This window comes from Phyllopteryx taeniolatus, chromosome 7, assembly GCF_024500385.1.
Source record: "Phyllopteryx taeniolatus isolate TA_2022b chromosome 7, UOR_Ptae_1.2, whole genome shotgun sequence".
In the NCBI taxonomy this organism is placed as follows: domain Eukaryota; kingdom Metazoa; phylum Chordata; class Actinopteri; order Syngnathiformes; family Syngnathidae; genus Phyllopteryx; species Phyllopteryx taeniolatus.
The window spans coordinates 9,735,209-9,758,793 of NC_084508.1; the positions used below are offsets into that span (position 1 = coordinate 9,735,209).

The 23,585-nt window shown below is 40.9% G+C and overlaps 1 protein-coding gene across 2 annotated transcripts in view; it reads left to right on the forward strand.

Annotated features, from left to right (window-relative positions):
* tle5 (TLE family member 5, transcriptional modulator) overlaps window positions 1-21,628 on the forward strand; it is a 45,776-nt gene extending 24,148 nt beyond the window's left edge. The window contains exons 3-7 of one of the 2 annotated variants that reach the window (XM_061779389.1): window positions 3,628-3,691; window positions 12,430-12,474; window positions 16,333-16,395; window positions 16,816-16,890; window positions 18,445-21,628. In XM_061779389.1, coding sequence (XP_061635373.1) covers window positions 3,628-3,691; window positions 12,430-12,474; window positions 16,333-16,395; window positions 16,816-16,890; window positions 18,445-18,669 — 472 coding nt within the window. In that variant the 3' untranslated portion in view covers window positions 18,670-21,628. Of the gene's footprint in view, window positions 1-3,627; window positions 3,692-12,429; window positions 12,475-16,332; window positions 16,396-16,815; window positions 16,891-18,441 lie in introns of both variants that reach the window. The other variant, XM_061779388.1, reaches the window with a different exon arrangement.
* Window positions 21,629-23,585: the final 1,957 nt, after the last annotated feature.

A 23,585-nucleotide genomic window follows, 5' to 3' on the forward strand; every position in this document is an offset into this window, starting at 1 on the left:
TCCTCATACGCTTTGTTCCAAGATGCTGTCAACAATTGTTTGTGATCACAAGGCGACTCCGCGTTTTGGATAAGTGTGACAGCAACTATCGTGTCAGTCAAAAAATTCTGTGCGTGCTCTATGCAGTTTCTCCTCTTGCAAGAAATGAACTGGAAAGACAACAGCTGTTTTGTCTGGCATTAGAGGCATATCCATCCATCCATTTTCTTGAGCGCTTGTTCTCATTAGGGTCGCAGGTAGGGTTGGGCATCGTTTGAATTTAAGCAATTCCGGTTCCACATGTAGATTCTGATTCCAAATGATTCTCGATTCCGATGCTTTTAGGGGGCTGGGTCATAAGGTTTGCATGGTTTAAATAATGGGTGTCCAAATTATGAACATCCTTTTTCTTAGAAGCCCACAGCATTGACTAAAATGAATATTTGACTCGGGGTTCTTTATAACCAGTATCAATATCAAACCTATGAACTAAAAGGCAATGTGTGTGGAACCCAATTGACTTAATATTAATTAATTAATGTTTCCGCTAAAATTTAAATATAGCATGGTTAAATGAGTTATTTGAATCAAATGGTTTATATGTGCAAGTTTTAACTTCACTTCCTGTTTTAAGCTTGTAGCCTTTTATTTTGAAGGGTATGCACCCGAACTCAGCATTTTGACACACAAAGTAGCTTCACACCACACCGGTGAATTTTGAAAACAAAAGTAAACGTAGATGGCAAGAAAAAGAGTAATAAATGGAACCAAATACTATAAAACGTTGATTCCGTTACCTGCCCACCAGTGAGGCACAAGGCTAGTGTTTGTGATACTTTGAGACGTTTATATGAATTTTGTCCCAATTCATTGTGATGTAAAGTTGCTAGTTTGACCTTTGACGTTTTAGCTCAATGATAAGCTTTGTTTTTCTCTGTCATCGGCTCTTACGTTGGTTTGAAGACTAAAATAAATGCTAAAAACCATCGGTGCAAATGTGCAACCCACCGTTTAACTTGTTAGCTCCCTCAATGTTGGCATAGACATATTTTATTGTTTCACTCACCCAATTGACCTGACTGAAGTTCCGTGCGATATAGGCTGAGGCTCGGAGCGGGAGGGAGCGGATCAGACTTCTACACATCGTGAAAGCCCCCTTCGCACAATATAATCTTATTCCAAGTGTTGCACTGAGGCGACTAGTCATGCATTTTACCAAAGTTAACACACACGTTTGTTCGCCGCTGCCGTAGGGCACAAGCACATCTTCGTGCGCTTTCTTCTTTGTTGGTTTTTGCCACTTTCTTTTTCGGGGTCGGTGGACTGTAAGCATCGAAACTGGAAACCGAAATTTTTAAATTTGAAAGATTCCAGGAGAACCGGAATGTTAGTCCCGGTTCCAATCGATTCTCGATGCCAAACCCTAGTTGCAGGTGAGCTGGAGTCGAGAGACGGTGTACAGCGTGGATTGGTCGTGAGCCAATCACAGGGCACATATACAGTATACAAACTACCATTCACTCTCGCATTCACACCGATGGACAAAATGTGCGAATAGTACATAATCTTAGCCTGGGTTGTTAACGGAAGAAATAAAGAGAGAATCTTCACTGCATGTGTATGTTTTTGCACTGATGAGTGGTATAAAAAAAGCTCAAGCTAACAAACAACAGAGGTCGTGTTATGTGACCATTGGTGTTTTTATAGGGTGCAAAGGTGACAATTACAGGGCATTTTTTCAGAATCAAGTCATCTGTAAGCCATTTATTTTCTAGGGTAATGTTGTTTGACTACTTTAAAATGATGGTGTTTTGGGATCAAAGTTTGCGCTATAGTTAAGACTTATGGTAAACATTTTTTTATTTTATTTTAGATTCTATACAATGTACAGTGGGTATGGAAAGTATTCAGACCTCCTTACATTTTTCACTCTTTGTTATATTGCAGCCGTTTGCTAAAATCATTTTTTTTTTTTTTCCTCCCCATCAATGTACACACAGCACCCTTGTCTTGTTGGAAGGTGAACCTTTGGCACAGTCTGAGGTCCTGAGCACTCTGGAGAAGGTTTTCGTCCAGGATATCCCTGTACTTGGCCGCATTCATCTTTCCTTTGATTGCAACCAGTCATCCTGTCCCTGCAGCTGAAACCCCCCCCCCCCCCCCCCCCCCCCCCCCCACACACACACACAGCATGATGCTGCCACCAGCATGCTTCACTGTTGGGACTGTATTGGACAGGTGATGAGCAGTGCCTGGTTTTCTCCATACATACCCCTTAGAATTCAGGCCAAAAAGTTCTATCTTGGTCTCATCAGACCAGTGAATCTTATTTCTCACCATCTTGGAGTCATTCAGGTGTTATTTTTTTGTTTTTTAAAAAAAAAAAAAAATAATAAAAAATTTAAGCAAACTCCATACGGGCTTTCATGTGTCTTGCACTGAGGAGAGGCTTCCGTCGGGCCACTCTGCCATAAAGGCCCGACTGGTGGAGGGCTGCAGTGATGCTTGACTTTCTACAACTTTCTCCCATCTTCCGACTGCATCTCTGGAGCTCAGCCACAGTGATATTTGGGTTCTTCTTTACCTCTCTCACCAAGGTTCTTCTCCCCCGACTGCTAAGTTTGGCTGAACGGCCAGCTCTAGGAAGAGTTCTGGTCGTCCCAAACGTCTTCCATTTAAGGATTATGGCAGCCACAGTGCTCTTACGAACCTTAATGTCTCTTGAGCTCTTCAGGCAGTTCTTTTGACTTATATAGACAAGTGTGTGGCTTTCCTCATCAAATCCAATCAGTATAGTCAAATTCAACTGGACTCCAATGAAGGTGTAGAACCATCTCAAGGATGATAAGAAATGGACAGCACCAGAGTTAAATAATAGTGGTTGTGTGGAAATAAAACGCTTTTCTTCATATTTTGGGTAATCGCAGATAGGCGCGAATAGGTGCTTTTATCAAGTAATAGTTTGTTCTACAGAAAAATTCATGAGTCGATGAGTTTTAAGGTTGACTGAAAGATCAAAGTTAAGACAAGAGTTGAGTGTGAAGCAAATCTTAACTTTGCAGCTGGTGTCGTAATTGTAAAAAGTGAACCTGTACACCTGAGTAATGTTACAGCATTAGCTACGTGTGACATTGTGACACAGCCCGTGTTAACTGTCACACAGCTTTCATTCCCGCGGACAGCATCAATGTACACAGAGCATCAAGCGGGTTTTAGATCTATCTGCCATGTGCCTGTGCATATCTTTACACCATCCCAGCCTTATCCGTCCTCGCGTGGGATCACGCCTTGTCAGCCTGGCGTGTCGGCACCGGCTCCTCAATCAAACGCACACGGGGTGATTTTTCGTCCGCCCCCCAGGTCTTCCTGTCGTGTTCATTTTACCATCTGGCTGACTTGTAGACGTGTCCTCCTTTTTGTCCCGTCGCCTCACGTGTCATCAGCGCTGACGTGATTAGAGCTAATGGCCTGAGCTATATTTAGATTTGCCTGCTTTCTGGTTTAGAAAACAGACATTTTACCAACTGCTTATGATCGGGAAGGTCAGGACAGTAATGATGTTTAAGATGCCCGACAAGGGAGGAAAATGAAGGTGACGAGGGGTGAAGTGACCACTGCTGACTCTTGGTTGTCTTGTTTCCTGTGCAGCCTCAAGCTCGAGTGTGACAAGCTGGCCAGTGAGAAGTCGGAGATGCAGCGTCATTACATCATGGTGAGTGAAGCCGACAATTTTTTTTTTGTCTTGAGACGCAGCACGTGGTTTGTTATGCCCTGGTCAAAGGTAGGTGTAAACAATTGTATGTTTTTGGTCCTGATGGGGCTCGTTTTGTATAAGTTTGACAAACTTTAGCCATCGAAGAACCTTTATTGGCAAAGTTTTAAGTAACATTTTAAAAATCCTTAGTGTCACAAAGAGACATTACCCATGATGTGATAAAACTCAAATAAAGTGAAACTGCAGTAATCCCTTCCACACATTTGCGGTTCACTATTTACAAATTCACCTTTTTTAGTTTTTTGTGCTCTTTCTGAAATGTCCTAAAATGCCATAAGGTACCACCAAACCCCTGTCTTGGTAGGAAAGAGGTACCGTAATTTGTGTCAAGAAAGTACAGTGGTGCTTTGAGAAGTTTAATTCTTTGACCACGTTCGTAAGCAAAACACTCATTTCTCAAATAATCTTTCTCCATTGTAATGAATAGAAATGACATTAATCTGTTCCACCCTCCCCAAAAATCAGAGCAAAAATGTTTTTTTCATCAGGAAAATGGCACTCTATAATATTCCATCCATCCATCCATTTTCTGAGCCGCTTCTCCTTACTAGGGTCGCGGGCATGCTGGAGCCTATCCCAGCTATCATCGGGCAGGAGGCGGGGTACACCCTGAACTGGTTGCCAGCCAATCGCAGGGCACATACAAACAAACAACCATTCGCACTCACATTCACACCTACGGGCAATTTAGAGTTGTCAATTAACCTACCATGCATGTTTTTGGGATGTGGGAGGAAACCGGAGTGCCCGGAGAAAACCCACGCAGGCACGGGGAGAACATTTAGTTCTTATAATACACACTACGTGATCGATTGTTGTTGTCGTGCCTGTGGTAACAAGTGTATCCGGTCGCGTTTGAGTTGACAACATAAAGCCCAGTGATCGTAAAACACGGGACGCGGTGGTATTGGAATACAAGATTTTATTGCAGTAGTCTGACATAGTGCAATCGTGAAAGACCAAATTTGTCTTGTAGTCTGATCCACGCATTATGTGTTGTTGTATGTCTCAGACGTGCTGACCACCAATAAATAACTTTATTGGTGATCAGGTATTTACATTACTACGTCAAAAGACACGCGACAAGACTAAAAATAAACTAGATTTTGGATTCAAATATACCGTACACGATGGCGGCGCGGAGTAAATTTTGCGGAGCCATTGATCGGATCTGGGAATTATGACATTAAAGCCGATCAGCTGATCATCATAAAATGCTAATTATCGGCCGATAAGATCAGTGTATAGTCTAGCTAATACCATAAATAAATAGAATGTAGAGAATTTAAAGGTTTGTGCATAATTCATTGTGGCTCCTTTTGATGTGTGGGACTTGGCCATGGGAGAGAAGTATAATCCAGTCATGCAGACATAAACGAAGAAGAGTTTGTGTCTGTAAGTGACTCAGGAAGCTGAAGTAATATTACCGGTAGTTGTTTTTCGTAGAGGATAACGAATATTTGCCTGTGAGTATTGTTATATTGTATTTACTTTTTGTTTTGTTTTATGTTTCGTTTGATAGTAAACTTCAACTGGGAGTAGCATTAAACAGCTTGAAGCCTCTTTGGAAGTGTTGTTCACTATGCCAAAGCGCTGCTTGTTTTCAAGTCCGTTGAGTTCACTGCCACGATACAGAGCACATCACAAATTTTGGCTTGCAATTAAAAGCAAAAACATTGACAAAATGACGCCTCCCATCTCGAAAAACTTAGTAAGGTTACTCATCTAATCTGAGAGACAAGCTTTGTATGTCGGGGAGGAGCTAAATTTAGTCTGGGTTGTTAGTGGACATTTTGGAGAATCTTTGCGGCGTGTATATTACACAAGTACACGTGCACTTCTGGTGCATTACTTTGAAGTCAATGTTGTTAGATGAATTTCAATTATAGATTGTGCTATGTTTTAAACTATTTACAGTATATAGGCAATTGTGATACTCTCACCTTGTGGCATTTTATAGGCAATGCTTGAATTAATAAAGCCTCGTCAGCAACTGATGCAAGCCTTGAGACAATAAAACAATTATCTTAGTATATTTCCTCATATAATAGCCGCAAGTGTTTATTTAGTCAGCTGGAGAAAGGACCAGGTGTAACGTAAAATAAACATTGTGGCACGAGACATTGTGGAGCGACCACGTCAGAGCAACGCTGTCCACGTAACGTAAAACTCATCGTGAGACAAATTGCATACTGCTCTTGTCCAATCTTTCCTCAGAATGACAAATGTAGATATTTACCAGTTTTTATCACAGTCATGTTGAAAATATTGTCATTTATAGTCATAGCATGGACATATACTGTAGAAAAACTAATCATCAAGGACACAGAATATATAAATTTACTGCAACAAACATAATTTAAAAAACCTCTTGCCAAGAAATTGTGTGCATGATTGATGATCAATAAAATAGAAAATGATGATAGGTCACCCAATAAAAGGAGTTTTACAATGTTAAATTATTGCCCATGCTGCCAAGGGCATAGCATGAACCAGGATTAATGGTAAACTAGTTAATGTGTGAGCAGGACTATGTAAAAACAACCTATTTGAGCCAGGGAACAAGGTATTAGATTTGCGCTTGGCATAAATGCAACAGTGGTTAGCACATCTGCCTCACAGTCAGCAGATGACCCGTGCTTGTGCGTGGATTTTCTCTGGGTGCGCCGGCTTCCTCCTACATTAAAAAAAAAAAACGACGCATTGGGCCGCGCAGCCCCTATGAGGCCTCCCTGCGCCACTTGACGCGCACACGGCAAAAACTGTTGCTGCGCGTAGAATGCGCCGGAGATCATCTCTCGTGATTGGTCCGTTTTAGTCACATGCTGTGATGACGAACTCAGTGTTCCCCTTGGTGCTACATACCATCTACGCCGCCACCTTCTTGATCGATTTTGCAGCATAATTAAACGTATCATCTGGTCATCTCGGTCCATTTGTTCTAGCAGACCGAGGCGTTCCCAGGCAAGCCGAGAGACGTAGTCTCTCCAGCGTGTTCTGGGGCGTCCCCGGGGTCTCCTCCCGGTGGCACGCACCCGGAACACCTCACGAGGGAGGCGTTTGGGAGACATCCTAAACAGATGCCCGAGGCACCTCATCTGGCTCCTCTCAATGCAGAGGAGCAGTGGCTCTACTCTGAGCCTCTCCCGGATGACCGAGCTTCTCACCCTATCTCTAAGGGAGAACCCGGAAACCCTGCGGAGGAAACTCATTTCGGCCGCTTGTATTTGGGATCTTGTCCTTTCGGTCACGACCCACAGCTCGTGACCATAGGTGAGGGTAGGAACGTAGATCCACCGGTAAATCGAGAGCTTTGCCTTTGGCTTAGCTCCTTCTTCACCACAACGGACCGATACAAAGTCCGCATCACTGCAGACGCTGCACCGATCCGCCTGTCGATCTCGCGTTCCATTCTTCCCTCCCTCGTGATCAAGACCCCAAGATATTTGAACTCCTCCACTTGGGGAAGGATCTCATCCCCGACCCGGAGAAGGCATGCCACCATTTTCCGACTGAGGACCATGGTCTCATATTTAGAGGTGCTGATTCTCATCCCAGCTGCTTCACACTCTGCTCCAAACTGCTCCTGTGAGAGTTGGAGATCACGGCTTGATGAAGCCAACAGAACCACATAATCTGCAAAAAGCAAAGATGCAATACTTAGGCCGCCAAACTGGATACATACAGTCTACGCCTCGGTTGCGCCTAGAAATTCTTTCCATAAAAGTTATGAACAGAATCGGTGACAAGGGGCATCCTTGGCGTAGTCCAAACCTCACTGGAAACGAGTACGACTTACTGCCGGCAATGCGGACCAAACTCTGACACCGGTCGTACAGGAACCGAACAGCCCGTATCAGGGGATTCGGTACCCCATACTCCCGAAGCACCCCCCCCCCCACACCTTCTCCAAGTCCACAAAACCCATGTAGACTGGTTGGGCGAACTCCCATGCACCCTCAAGGACCCCTGCCGAGGGTGAAGAGCTGTTCCACGGCCAGGACAAAAACCACACTGCTCTTCCTGAATCTGAGATTCGACTTCCCGACGGACCCTCCTCTCCAGCACCCCTGAATAGACCTTATCACGGCTCAAGGAGAGGTGGAACTAACCCAATTGACTTAGTATTAATTTATTGTTGTTTCAGCTAAAAGTTAAATACAGCATTGTTAAAATAGTTATTTGCGACTGTTTTATCGCGTCAAATGGTTTATATGTACACGTTTTAACTTGACTTCCTGTTTTACGCATGTAGCCTTTTATTTTGAAGGGTACGCCTTCATTATTGCATGAAAGGTAACTTCACACGCCGCCGATGAATTTTGACAACAAAAGTAATGGAACCAAACGCTGTAAAACGATTCCTTGACCTACCCACTGATGAGATACACGGTTAGTGTTTGTGATACTGTGAGACGTTTTTGTGACTTTTGTCCCAATTCATTGTGAAGTTTTAGCTCAATGTTAAGCTTGTAATGCGACTGCTTCAACTTTCTTTCCAGTATGGTTAAGTAATTTATTTAATTTTTGTGTCTGTCATCAGCTCTTACATTGCTTTGAAGACTAAAATAAACGCTAAAAACGATCATTGCACGAGTGCAACCCAGCATTTAACTTGTTAGCTGCCTCAATGTTGGCATAGACGTATTTTATTGTTTCACTCACCCAATTGACTTGACTGAAGTTCCACGCGATGTAGGCTGAGGCTTTGAGCGGGACAGAGCGCGTCAGACTTCTCCACATCATGAAAGCCTCCTTTGCACAATCTAATCTTAATCCAAGTGTTGCACTGAGGTGACTGGTCATTTATTTTAACGGTTAATTAACACTTTTGTTCGCTGCTGCCGTTGGGAACAAGCACAGCTTCGTTGGTTTTCGCCGCTTCTTCTTTGGTTTTCGCCACTTTGTTATTCGGAGTCGGCGGACTGTAGGCATCGCAACTGGGAATACAGTTTTTTTAATTTGAACGATCCCGGAACAACCAGAACGTTAGTCCCGGTTCCAATTGGTTCTCGATTCTCGATGCCCAACCCTAATGGCATCTGAAACTAAAAAAAAACAAAAAAAAACTGCAAAAACAAGACTAAGAAAGCCATAAAATTAGTTATTTATAGATATACGACTAAAAGAATGAGCCTTGAGCGAGGATGACTCACCGCATGGCTCAAGTTGAATGTCAGTTTCTTTTTTTTAAATGCTGTTTGTCATTGACTCCATGAACAGCGTTATCTTATCTCAACCACCAGTATCATGAGCAGTAAGCTATGTTGTATCTCAATATGGATAATGTGTCCCACCCCAAGTGTCTTTGAGCATTTACTCGTACAGTGTGAGTTGAACAAGAACCCCGCTAAAATGGCGCAGTGTTTGTCCAGCTTGAGTGTCTGTTTTGCCAGTCTAATAATCAGTTTATCCAACGAGCTAATCGCCAAATCTCCCAAAAAACAAGACCTCAGTTGAAATGGAGCACACGATAATCCTTTAAATGCCCTTTGTCTCCTCTGTGCTACCTGAACAACCCCCAAACAACCCCCACCATCCTTTTTGTCTCCCCACATATATGTTCACTCACAAACACACACACACACACACACATGTTCCACCTTAGAGCTAATCTCATTGTTGCTGGCAATGTAGCCCTGTGATGTTTTGCCTCTAATTGATCCTCTGACTGGCTTTAATCTAATCTAATCTGCGCCACCACACCGCTCCCTCCACCATGAGACACGCACAAACACATTTAGAGGACTCCCCTCTGTCTGCAAGCACTGAGCTGTACACACAGATACGCAGTCAAATCCAAAATTATGAAAACACGTGTTGTTTAGTAAAAGGTCACGTTCTTTTCGGCCAAAGGCAATGTGATGCTTTAATATCACGTCTACCCAAATTAAACGTGACCCAATGTGCAACTTGCACTGCAATCGCTCACCAAGCGCTAACATGCTCTCCTTACAATGTAGTTGCTTGATAAAAGTCTATTTTCACCACAAAATGGGCATTCATTAACCAATAGTTTATAAATTACTGTAATAACACAATGGGGAAACACCAAAATTTGTCTTTCGAGTTCACTCCTTGCACTGAAGAAGGGAAATTGCATAAAGCAGGTGTGCAGAATGAAGTACAGTGGACCCACAGTGGAAAATCTGCAAATAATTGATGGGCATTACTTTTGTAAGGGGGGGAAAAATGTTTTTTCCGTAAAATTTTCCCTGAAAATATCATAAGCGGGGGATCTGATCAAACAAATGCGAATAAGCGGGGGATGGGAGAAAACTACTGCGAATAAGCAGAGTATACAGTAGGTTCACAAAATAAATCTGCGACTAGTTGAATCTGCGAATGTCGAACCGTGAATATGCAGCGGTCCACTGTACAATCCGATGATGAAGGTTTGGTTTCCAGTCTGTCCCTTAAGAAGTGGCTACTCTGCCTCCAGGCAGTCTTGCTATCTTCTCTGTACAACTATTTGCAGGCTTTGTTGGCTTAATTAATTTTTTTTTTTTTTTTTAAGAAAATCCTAAAACCAAAAACGGGGTATATCTGATGGTGCAACTGCAAATCAGTTTAGGTCAGCAGTAGTCATTTCCTTTTATGTCACCTAGAAGTATCCTCGCGCCTGTTGTTTACAAACATTATGAAATGGTCAATACGATAATTGTCGGACAACAACAGTTGTTTAAGTCAGTGCCGCGTCAAACACTTCACTGCCATTAGAATTTTTAACAATTAAAGCAGTGTAAAAGGGGCCTTAAATATCCACTTTGCCATTTATCACCTATTGGTAAAGGAATGCGTTTTGTCTACTTTATATTCAGCGGAATGAAACAATATAACGCTGAAAGCCTCCCTTTCAATCACTTCTGCTCTCCATGGTGCTCTCTCTCTCTCTCTCTCTCTCTCTCCCTCCCCCTCCCCCTCCCTCCCTCCCACCCACTCACTCACTCACTCTCTCACTCTCGCCCCCCCCCACCCCCCTCTGTCTCGCTCGTACACAAACGCGCGCACACACACAACCATCTCTAATAGCATATCGGGTTGCCCCTGCTCCCCCGGTCGGCAGCACCTCCATTTCCCAAGCGCTGTAATTACTTTAGGGAGCTTCTACATGGGCTCGTGCGCTACACAGAAAAGCACACAGAAAATGAGTGTGCGTGCAAGGTTGTGTATGTGCGTAAGATTGAACACAACTCAACTGAGTGTGTGTGTCTGTGCATGCGTGAGCGTGTGCACGTGTGTGTGTGTTTGTTTTCCAGTCACAGAGCCCAGGCTCTCCTGCAGACTGAGTGGGTGATTAACTGGGTTTACGCTGAGAGGGTGGCCCTCTCATTAACACACACACACACAATCACAACAGAAGCGCATTGTCTATTGTCATTACTTTTCTTGTTCACTTCCTTTTTCCTGTTAGGATCCACTCATCTTACCAAATTAACTGAATATTAGCTGCCTAAACTAGAGTACTGCGGGCCATTTTGGACATTAGTTTGTGTAACAACGCCTAAAAAAATGACAGTTTTACATCGCGTCCTACAAAAAAATGTCCTGTCTTCGACTTTGTCTCCTCATATATAGTGGAATAACTCAACTTAAGAGTGACCCAACTCAAGAGTTTTTAAGAAGCGAGCTGTCAGATGGCAATTTTTTTTTTACCTTGGGTTGTGAGCAATGATTTGAGATATGACCAAAAGATGGCGGCAGTGAAGTTCTCAACAAGTAGCAATTTGGCAGATAAAAAAAATAGGTTAAAAAAAATCTTCAAAAAAGAGGCCGAGTGCTTGCCTTCTTGAAATTTACTATTAACATAAAACATGACAATTACATTTTGTGTATTTATTTAACCAAAACGTAAAACACCAGTGAGTGGCTCACCAAACTAGCATAATTGTTGTGATAGTTATAATCCTTTAAACAACAGATATTTGAACACAACCGGTGCTGCAACACATTCAGACTGTTCAAACCCTCCATTTTTGCTGAATTCAAACAGTTCTGCAAGGAAGAGTGGCCCAAAATATCTCACAGAGATGTGAAAGATTCATTGCCAGTTATATTGTAGAAAACCCTTCATTTCAGTTGCTGCTGTAGAGGACGGCCCAACCAGTTATTAGGTTTAGGGGGCCATTACTTTTTCCACACACGGCCAGCTAACTTTGAATAGTTTTTTTGACTTGATAAATGAATTCACCATTTAAAAACACCATTTTAAGTTCACTTGGGTTATATTTGTCTGATATTTACATTTTTTTGATGATCTTAAACATTAAAGTGGGGAAAGTGATTATTTGAGAAGGGGGCCAATACTTTTTCACGGCACTGTGTACTGCGCCCTGGTAGCCAAGGTGCGTGCACACCAGAAGGAGCAGCACAATGTCCATTGGATTAACATAAAAAAATATTTCAAGCTATTTATTTCTGTACTTCTTATTTCCACTCTACTGTATCTTTTTATACAGTAAAATACTCTTTAGTGCTATTTTCTTGGTGTTTTTTGCAGGGCTGGAACAGATTAATGGCCTTTCCATTAATTTCAAAGAGAAAAGATGACTTTAGATACGTGTGTTTTGAGTTTTGACCGTGGTCACAAAATGAATTAAACTCATACATCTATCAAAATCTGTTTGACACCATGCTAATAGAAATGTCTTTCTGTCTTCTTATTTCCATACCAGTACTACGAGATGTCCTACGGGCTCAACATTGAGATGCACAAACAGGTGAGTCAATGGCCAACATTATATTGTACGTTAGTACAGCATGTTGCTTTTGCAGAATAGTGCATTCTCTCTGAGTGACCACTAACAAAGGAAAGACTACCTTGCGCCAAAGCTGAGAGGTCATTTCGGCATCCTCCCGCACTTGTATCCAATTACAAACATTGTACTACTTTACGCTTATTTGTAATATATTTTTTGGACTTCTGGCGAAAAAAGTTGGACATGGAAAAAAAAACTCCCACTCTTTTTCTTTTTTCCATTTTTTACATACCTTTATCAACAGCACTTGTGACACCCTCAGTAGTGAGGCACCCTTGCAGAAAACAGGAAAATGTCTGACATTTAATTGCATGCTTTGAATTGGGCAAAATGTAGTCCAAATGCTAGTAATCATCCATCAAAACTCAAATAATATTTATTTGTATTTATTTTATTTTTTTTAGTTAGATGTATGGCACTGGTGGAATAGTGTTACCTACAGTTGCATTTCATGCTGACTACGTGGGTTTAATTCCTGGCCAACGCCCCATATAATAAAAAATGAATAAATAAAAAATTGGTGGGTTCCGTCAGGAAAGCCATTTGGTATAAAAACTGTGCGAAACAAATCATGCGAGTGACTCACTGTGGTGACCCCTGAGTAGAAAAGCGAAAGTCGCAACAATTTGACATTTTGCTGCATGCTTTGGATGGACAAATGTCAGTCGTCCAAATTTAAATCTTAGCATAAAGAATTGTATGAGTTTATTTTAAGATATATGTGGGATCCAAAATTGCATTTTTATTGGTTTTCAATGGGATTTCTCATCTATTTGGAAAAAAAAAAAAAACTGAATGCCACAATATGTTTGTAAAGTGTAAAACTGCTAGCAAGAATTTAATACAGCCTCACTTCATCGTGTTGCTGATTTCTACAAGCTTTACAGAATTGAAAGGTAAAGGAAAGCCTTGGTTGTAACAGGGAACGAAGAGTTGGCGTGCTGAGATGAGAAACCCCAGGGCTCATACGTCAGCTGCTTTGACTGAAGCTAGGGGAGTAATTTATGCTTTGGCTGTAGGAGGGAGAAGAGCGATCATGGGCTTCATCCACTCCCTCAAAACACACACACGCATGGTATTATCATTGACGCATACACTGGCAGGCATATGAGGAGAACCATGTAGACTTTGACTAATGGACATCCGTGAAGATCGGCGGCCCCCATGATTTAAACCCCTTCGCATGTATGCACTCAGGTTGGATGTACAGGACTGTCATGCACACACACACATGCACACACAGACACACACACACACACACACAGTGGGTCATCTATCTCCTTTATCTTGTAGGGATGAATCCTTCAGGGAAGCGTGTGCTGCTGCATACGTGTGTTCACTTGGTGTCTGCTCGTGATTTCTTTTGTTCTCTTTTTTTGGGCTATGTTGTGTTAGTGTGCATGAGAATATTGTAGATATTGGTGTTTCAGTGTGTGTAATTTGTTTGTGTGAGTGGATGCGGAGAAGCGCTAGCCCCATTAGAGAGTTGAAATGGAAGGGGATGTGTGGAAACGAGCGTGGAGGAGCGTTCGTGTCGAGGCCCATTGTGCGCCGCCACTTTCTCCCTCCCTCCTCGCCACCTCTGACTCTATTTCCCTCCTCTCGTTCATTCCCTCCATCACTCCCTCCCTCTTCATTGTCCTCTATTCAGGGAAGACTTCTCTCCTCGATGGCAGTACGCTCTTGTCCTCCTTTCACGCCTCTTCTCTTTCTCTTTCTGCTCGTCACAAGGCTGAGTCGGCAGTTGAGCTGGAGTGCTTTTACTTTTCTATTCTGTTTCTAGAAAATCTTGGAAAGGGGATTTGTGTCATGAAATGGAATGAAAAGCACATACAGCGGAACTTTCAAGGGCCAACACAATCCCTTCATATTTTAAAACAAACAATTTTACCTTAGGGTCACTTGCTGGACAAGTGGTTAGTATCTCTGCCTCACAATTCTAAGGGTCTTGCCTCAGGCAGCCTTCCTGTGTGGGCTTTGCATGTTCTCCCCATGCTTGTGTGGGTTTTCTCCATGTACTCTGGCTCTAACAAGACATGCTTTGCCCACCCCTATAAAGAGTTTTACTAAATTTAACATCTGAAATCAATTGTTTTCCACTATATCTGAATTTATTGAGCTGCACCATCAGTCAGTCATTGCTAGAGCATGTTGTAGGTAACGGGAATATACTCAAACATGTTCCTCTTTGATCCCCCTTGTGAACGGCTGCCTACATTTTTACTGTCGAGGCTTATTTAAATTGGCATCAAAAAAGCTGCAAAAGTGTCTCCAAGTGGAATTAACGATCCTTGAAGCGGCGTCTGTCCAGCATTCGACGACCACTTTTCTATTTTCCTGATGCGTACCATATCCTGCTGTGTCACCAGGCGAGGTGCAGAAACAACACTTGAAGAAGTCTGCCAGAGAACAACGAGCAGAGAAAGAAGGAACGTGAGAACAAAGCTCAGGAAGATGACAGGGAGCGCAGATAAAAGCAGCGTAAAGGCGGCGGGAAAAGTGGAATATTTGTTAGCGTTCGCCGAGTCCCACAGAGACATTTTCAAGATGTCTGTCTCTGCGTGTGTGCAAGTGCGTGCGTGCGTGCGTGTGTGTGTCTGTTTGTGTATGTCGGAGCCAAGCGGAGCGCTTGATTGGAGGAGGAAACCTCGCTCTGCATGCCTAATGACTGCTACTCTCACCTCATCTCGCCACCAATTACGCTCTAACGCCATTAACGCTCATTTGCATATCTCGCTCGGATTGGGTGATTAGCAGCCAAATGTGATAATAGACCTGCATGTGAGGACGATAGCAGGGATTGTGCACAATTAGTGTGTGTGTGTGCGTGTGTGATAGAGAGTTTGAGAAGGTCATACCTGCTGTTGCTCATACGAATGAGTGTGTGCTTGGAATCACAAAATGGCTGTTTTCATGTACTGTATCGAGGGTTTAAAGGGTAAGTCCTGCGATATCTTTATATGTACATATAGATTTTTTTTGTTTTTCCTCCCCTTTTCAACACATCATACAGTATGTAAAAACCAACAACAACATTATAGGGCTGCTTATCCACTGGACTGTTTTAGCTTCAAAATGTATTGAATGTTTTGGCTATTTAGACCTCCATAGAGTGACTCTCTTAGGATAAAAGTGTAGATTTCATTTAAAAAAAACACCTTGGTTTTGTCATGTCCAGAAAAGGCCCCTCTGACAGCTACTTACTTCTGTTTGACCCAGTTTTGTATCCGCTTTGCCCATATTTGTCAAGAACCGCCCCCTTTCCACTGATTGGTTGCCTCCGTGTAGAAGACCCACATGCGAGAGCACACATGATTATGTTGACAGCGCTGGCTCGGGAGCGGAAAGGAAAGCCGGAGATCTTCGGTAGTGACGTAGATAAGCTCGAGAAATTCGAATGAGCTGATATCAGACCTCTGCAGAAATATGTCTGGAATTTAGGAATACGTGGACGATTTTAATTCATATTTCACATGTCATATTTCACAAAAATGTCTTGGTGAAGCAACATCTTTGGTGCCACGCAGGAGTATGTTGTTTTTGTACTCTGTTCCAAGTAACCCTTAAACAATTGTATGTTTGTGATCACCTGATGGCTCCTGATTTTGTTGTAAGAGTGACAGCAGCTTTTGTGTTAGCAGTCAGAGCTTGAAGACCGCATTCTAAGTGTTTGCTCTATACAATTTTTCCTCTTTCTTGCCTGTACAATTGTATCTCTTTCTTGCAAGAAAGACAACTCCACTGGTGTTTACTAGTGTTTATTACTGTATGATATAGTGCTTGTCTTTTAACAATAACATCTCCCCTTTTCCTCCACAGGCTGAGATCGTAAAGAGATTAAACGGGATCTGTGCACAAGTCCTCCCATACCTGTCTCAGGAGGTACACACACACACACACACACACACGACCCTCTGGCAGAGACCCCCTAGCATCTAGGAGTGAGATCACTTTCACTCGTTATCCCTACACCGCACTGACCCCTTCCCTCATCGTTCCCACCCCCAACTACCATACGTGTTTGTCTTCGTGTGTAATAATAAATGGCTGTGAGATTCAGATAAGCAGTGTTCTTATCTATCTGGCCACCAGGGGGTTGACCATCACCCATTACTTGACACCATCCATTCACTGATGTCACACAAGGCTTTTTCCGCGCGCGCGTGCGTGTGTGTGTGTGTGTGAATAGCTGAAAGGTTTGTCGGGATCTCTGTCTGGATGATTTATATTGATCTAACCCGTCCTCCCCTCTTTTCTTTCATTGTGTCTCTCGCTTTCCTGCCGCCCCCAACCCGTGTGCAGCACCAGCAGCAGGTCCTGGCGGCCATCGAGAGGGCCAAGCAGGTCACCCCTCCAGAGATGAACTCCATCATAAGGGTACGATGATCTGGCCCTCCCTTTGGATTGGCGATTTCTTGTTAATCTCTGTAATAGTGCATGTCATTATCATTTTTATTCTTGTTTTTCCTGACATTTATTGTTAGTCAAATGTTTAAGAGTGCATTACCTACTTGTCTCAAAACAGCTTCCCTCGCTATAATGGGCTCTGATTAAGAATTTTTTCAGTTGAAAAAAATTACTTAATCCTTTTAGGGTAGGGGCTTTTTTTTTCCTTTTAATTCTATTCTCCTAATATTACCAGTAACCCTAACCCTTCTCCTAATATTAAGACTATTTTTCTTTAATAAAATACTTTATTTGATATCATTTCATCAGCTTGCAGCATATTTTTATAATATATATAATATAATAATAGCTATAATATAATAGAACAAAAATATCCTCTTAATACTAAGGACCCCCCCCCCCCCCCCCCCTCCACACACACACACACAATACGACTTTTTCTCTTTAATTTTTTTAAATAAATTATCATCATATTAAGACTTTTTTTTGAGAGGAATACAACTTATACCTCATTAAAAAATCTGACCCTATTCTATTATTATCTATTATTTTGACTTTTTATCTTGGAAAAAATACAACTTTATTGTAATTTAAAAAACTAGGAAAATGACTTCATTCTCATAATATTAAGACTTTCTTTGCCAAAATTATATTCTCGTAATATTACAACATTTTCTTGAAGACATGATTTTATTCTTGTGTTATTAAGACCTTTTTTGGTGGGGGAAAATGCAACTTTATTCTTGTAAAGTTCTGGCTTTTACTTCTTTCTCTAAAAATTTTGATTGTCTGACTTTTTCTCCAAAAACTTTATTTTTATAGTTTTCTCATAGTGTTCTGGATTTTTCTTCTCGGAAAATTATGAATTCATTCACATAATATTCATAGTTTCTTTCCTCTGGGGAAAAAAAAAAATCTGAATTGATTGTGGTGACACGTCGTCACTTGTGAGCCCAAAGATTTAACATGTTGCAGTCAGTTGAGATGTCACTTGAGTGTATGCAGCCATGAGACTTCTGTGGCTTTTGGTGTCTGCTGCACTTTGATGCATTATTTACAAACACAATGTGTGTGAGGATCAGCATGCAAACACAATTTGTCACTCAGTATGTATTGCCACTCTATTAAGATATATTTTTTTTATGTCAATTGATTTTATTTGAAGATTGCCTTTTGTTGTGGACATGTTTACCTTGTGATGTAATTTTGGTTATAAATAAGGAATGTGTGAGTGTAAGGCTTTTTTTTTTCCCCCACAGAAAAAAACTTATCGTCAGTTTGTAAAAAGTAAACCGCGTATAGGAGAATCAAAAATCAGATTTTTGTTTTATTTTGCATTTAAAACTCATTCACTGACGGCCAGCCCTCCCAGTTAACATGGATATTTGACTTCTAAAGCCGTCAATGGCAGTGAATGTATAAATGCATGATCCATTAGCGCTTTGGCGTCAGGGGAGATACCGTTCTATTCCGTTTGTGGGCGTGTCGAGTCTAAGTGGCGTGCGCTTGTGTTCCGTGTAGCAGCAGCTCCAGGCCCACCAGCTGTCTCAGCTCCAGGGCCTGGCGCTGCCCATGACCCCCCTGCCGCTGGGCCTGACCCAGCCCAGCCTGCCCGCCGTCACCACCTCCTCCGGCCTCTTCTCCCTCTCCTCCCTGCTGGCCACCCAGGCGCAGCTGGCCAAGGAGGAGAAGGCCTCGCGTGACGCCGCCGACAGCCACCGCGAGGAGGACGGCGACAAGTCTGACTAGGCGGTGACCCCCTCATCTGTATCTATAGCTCTATTCTCGCTCTCTCGCTCTCTCTCTGTCTCTCTCTCATCTGTATCTATAGCTCTATTCTCTCTCTCTCTCTCTCGCTCAATTTTAACGCGGAGACCCCCTGACTTCCGCTCTCCACGGAGACAAAATGGCCTCCGAGCTTCTCACCGGACTCTGACTTTCTTCATATTTTCATCTATCTCTTTTTTATTGAATGTTTTATTGATGAAGCTTCATGCTCTTTATTCCTCCTTCCTCCCTCCTCCTCCTATTCTACCCACGTTTAACATGACTGACGCTGCGTTCAAGACTGCTGGGAAGTAGGAAATGGCACCTTTTGGAAACGAGACAGGCATGATAAACAGTTATTCCATTCTCAAATTGATTGTTGATTAATCAGGAATAATAATAATTGAGTCAATATGGAATGCATTGCGCATTCCAAAAACTTGTTTCATTGAAGACTCTTAAAATGTGCCCTTCGATCGGTTGCCGACCAGTCCAGGGTGTACCACGTCTCCAGCTCCCCTGCGGCCCTTATGAAGACTTTCTATATAGTGATAAACGCTGCTATCCAATGCAGCCAATACGTCGGGTTCATATCATCTTGACATTTTAATATTCAAATTTATTCTCTGAGTGAAGTGTATGTACTTACATTTGCAGTAGGACCTGGCTTTAAGCGGCGTTCCAAAGCACTTTTATGCTAACCTGAGGTCGGAAATTTCCGTTGTTCAGTTTTCATGAACGCAGCGGTCATGGTAAACACTAGAATTGTTTGTCAGGCCTCTCATACAAACTTAATTATGCTGTAAACCTTTTTTTTTTTTTTTTTGAATAAGATTGCATGTGTCTGAACATTTGAACTCCATTGCTAACCAAAACAGCAGGCACCTAAAGAAGCATGTAAACAACCCTGGAGTTGAAATGGGTTGTAAGTGTAATAGTCTCAGTTCATAGATGCTATTGTCCACCCAGACAGACATTAAACTGCTGATCCTGTTTGAAATCGGTTGCTACCCTAAACAGCAGCACCTACAGAGGAATGTGTCCCGCCTTCGTGTAAAAGGCAAAGGCAGATAAATAATGCGGCTTTTGTATTAAATGTATGGAGTATCACACTGAGGAAAGGGGTAATGCACGAGAATATTGTATTTTGTTGACTTTAACCTTGTAAAATCATGACTTTTTTCTTGTTTTCGTGATATTGCAACCTTTTCGCTCTCTCTACGATAACATATTTTTTCTCTTAATACCATGACTTTTTTTTTCTCAAAAGAATAGCCAAAGTATTTCCTATAAAAAAAAGAGAGAAAAAGAAATCACTTTTTTTTTCTCCAAATAACACAACTGCAATATTACAGCTTTTCTCTGGAAAAATATCTCCATCTTGAAAAAATACCACTTGCTTCATAATATAATGTTTTTACCGTGAAAGATCTGACTTCTTTATTAGAAATCTTTATTCTTGTCACCTTTTTTCATCAAAAATCAAATTTTATTTTCATATTAGTTTTTTCAACCCCAAAACACGACTTTATTCTCATATTATGCCCCCCCCCCCACCCCACACACAGACTTTTCATCTTGTTTTTTTTTTGTTTTTTTTTTTTAAATTCTCTTATGCCTTGCTTGGGTGATACAACCATTCTCATATTATGATTTTTCTCTCAAAAAATAACATTTAACCTGGAAAAAAATTACTTTACTCTCTCAAATAATTTGTCTTCATTCTTTTAGTGTCACCTCTTATTGTCGTCTGTTATTAAAAAAAAAATCTCTTCTCATTTTGTGTATTATTTTAATACCTTTCTCAGAATTACAAAATGACTTTTAACTTTTTCTTGAAAATGATGACTTAACGGGGGAAAAAATGGCATTATTCTGATGTACACACAAAAAAAAAAAAAACACGCACACAAAGCTTCCAGTGTGTCCTTAATACTCCTGGGTGGCAAATAAAAGCGCCTCATTAAAGCAGTGTGTATGTTTTGTGTGTGTGTGTGTTAGACAGCAGGGGCCAGCGTGTGTATTTGCTGTCCAAACGAGAGGAGGACAAAATCCATACATTCCCCTCGTGTACGCGTGCGTGTGTTTATGTGTGCACAATTATAGCTTATTGGAATAATACGTTTCTCTGCTTGTGAATGCAGTGCATCATCCTTCTGCTTCTCTTTCATGCTGTTGCTCATTGTAGTGATGCCACAGACACACGCACGTCAATGCATGGTCCACAGGGGAAGCAAATTGTATTAATTTTCTTAAAAAGAAGCTTTTTTTTTTTTTTGTGATCACTGCACTTGGTTTTGCTATGTTGAATTGTAGTATATTTTATTGGTGGGAATCCGAGACCACATGACATGAACCTGCCATACTTAAATCCAAATCTCATCATTGGAACTGTTTTAAAAAAAAAAAAAAAAAAAAAAAAACACAAACACACTTGCTGATCATATAATAATAAAAAAAAAAGTTCTATCATTTAGTGATAAGAAAAAGGTTCCCCAACCCTGATGTATTAGTTCACATACCTGGAGGTCGTCCCCACCTCGTACATTTACTTCTACATACATAGAAAGCTTTATGTGTATATTCTGGATCATTCTTGCTATTGGGAGGTGTTGACAATTGCAGTACCTTTGCCCCTTTTCCTTGCCCTTCTCGCGTCCCCCGACTTTCTAGCTCATAGCGTGAAGCATTGTAAGCTTTGTAAGGTCTTCTTTTTTTCTTTTTCTTTTTTTAAATACTTTTTGTGTATAATGTAAAACCTGAAAGTGAAAATGTTTTGTGTCCTACATCATACCTACATTTAAACAACAATGGAAAAAAAAATGGAAAAAAACAAGGAAACTATTAAAAGTACAGCAGACATTTATGTGAAATAATATGAAATGTTGTGCATTAAGGAAGGACTTCTGGTGCCTTACAAATAAAGTCAATCAAATCATAACCGCGCTCCCTTGTGCTTTTTTTTTTTTTTTTTTTTTTTTTTAACTTGACCTTGAATTTCCTCAAAGAAAAGCCTCCACCTACTCTAGTGGAACAAATAAAGGTTGTTTTTTCGTCAACTATAATGTAATGAAAGTCAATTAATCGGTGACATCATTGAGGTCAAAGTGCAAATATGTCAGTTCGTAGACACTATTTGACATGAAAGAGTTAACTGCCAAGTAAATTGGAACAATACTGAACAAGCAATGCTTTTCATGAGCTGGACTATTTATTTTCTTTCTATGTGCAACCCCAATTCCAATGAAGTTGGGATGTTGTGTTAAATATGAGGAAAAACCGAATACAATGATTTGCAAATCATTTTCAACCTATATTTAATTGAATACACTACAAAGACAAGATATTTAATGTTGAAACTTTTATACCCAATCATGGCACCCAAGCTGTTCCCAATTAGCCTGTGGGATGTTCCAAACAGGTGTTTGATGAGCATTCCTCAACTTTTGCAGTCTTTTTTGCCACCTGTCCCAGTTTATTTATTTTTTTTGGAACGTGTTGCAGCCATAAAATTCTATGTTAATGATTATTTGGTAAAAATAAAGTTTGTCAGTTTGAACATTCAATATTTTGTCTTTGTAGTGTATTCATTTAACGTAGGTTGAACGTGATTTGCAAATCATTGCATTCGGTTTTTATTTGTTTAACACAACGTCCCAACTTCATTGGAATTGGGGTTGTACACAAAAGGCCTTTTTTTCCTCTCAAATTTGCACAAATCTGTCTATGTGAGCACATGTCCTTTGCCAAGATAATCCATCCACCTCACGGATGTGACATATTGCACAACTGTGCTATTTGTGTTCAGTATCCGTATGTTACTGACCAAAACGGCAGCAACCAGCGAAATGCATAAATAGTCCTTGAGCTCAAAGTATAAATATCTCACTTCATCGAGGGTGACGTTCACATGTGCGCGTTAAAGATTTAACTGCTGGGCCCACTGGAACCCTGTTGCTAACCAAAACAGCAACCTCTAGCCAAACACAGTCTGAAAGTTCCCTGAGCAGTGTTAAAGCTGATAAAGATATGTGCTAGGTGACAGTATTGCTCTGCAGACTGCATCCTGTTTTCTCACCGTTATCAGGCATCCTGAAAGGGTGAGTAGTTTTACTTTATTTTACTTTTTTTTTATATACAGTGGATAATCTCTCTGTGTGGTAAAAAATGTAATCTCAAAATATGACTTGCCCATAAAATAATAAAGGTTTTATGATGAGAGGTTGCATACAGCAGATGCACACAAGGTCATCTGACTAACATGGCTTGGAATCACAAACATTTTTTTAAATCTAAATGACCTTTTATTTTATTTTTATTTTTTTAAAATAAAAAGTCACTCATCTAAAAACTATATATAGACCCTGAAAAGATATGACTATCATGAATCATAAGTTTTTATCTAAAAGAAAATTCCTTTCAGAAAACTGGGTTTTTCTTTGAAAAAACAACTATTAATATTACTAAATTATTATTTTTTCTTTATAAAATAAAAAGATTTTTAAGCCATTCTGGAATCACAAGCATACAATTTATTCTTTTAAAATCTCAAATTATGACTATATTTTTAAAAGGAGATTTTTATTACTAAACCACATCTTGAAAGGAAGTCTTTACCTTGAAAAATCGTTTTTATCTAAAAACAATGTGGACTTATGATTACAAACATATATGTTGATACTTGCTTGCTTTTGGAAAAAAAAAAAAACTGAAGTCACATGCTGCTTCATCAAGCATTCCGGGATTAAAATCCTATTTTATGTATATAATATGATTTTAGTCGTGTCCTCGTGGCTTGTCGTTCCCTGTACGTCCACTAGGGGGAGATGTTGGTTCATCGCCAGCATCCTCAAAAGTAACGCTTTCTCACGCGCACTTCAACACGCGCACACAAAATC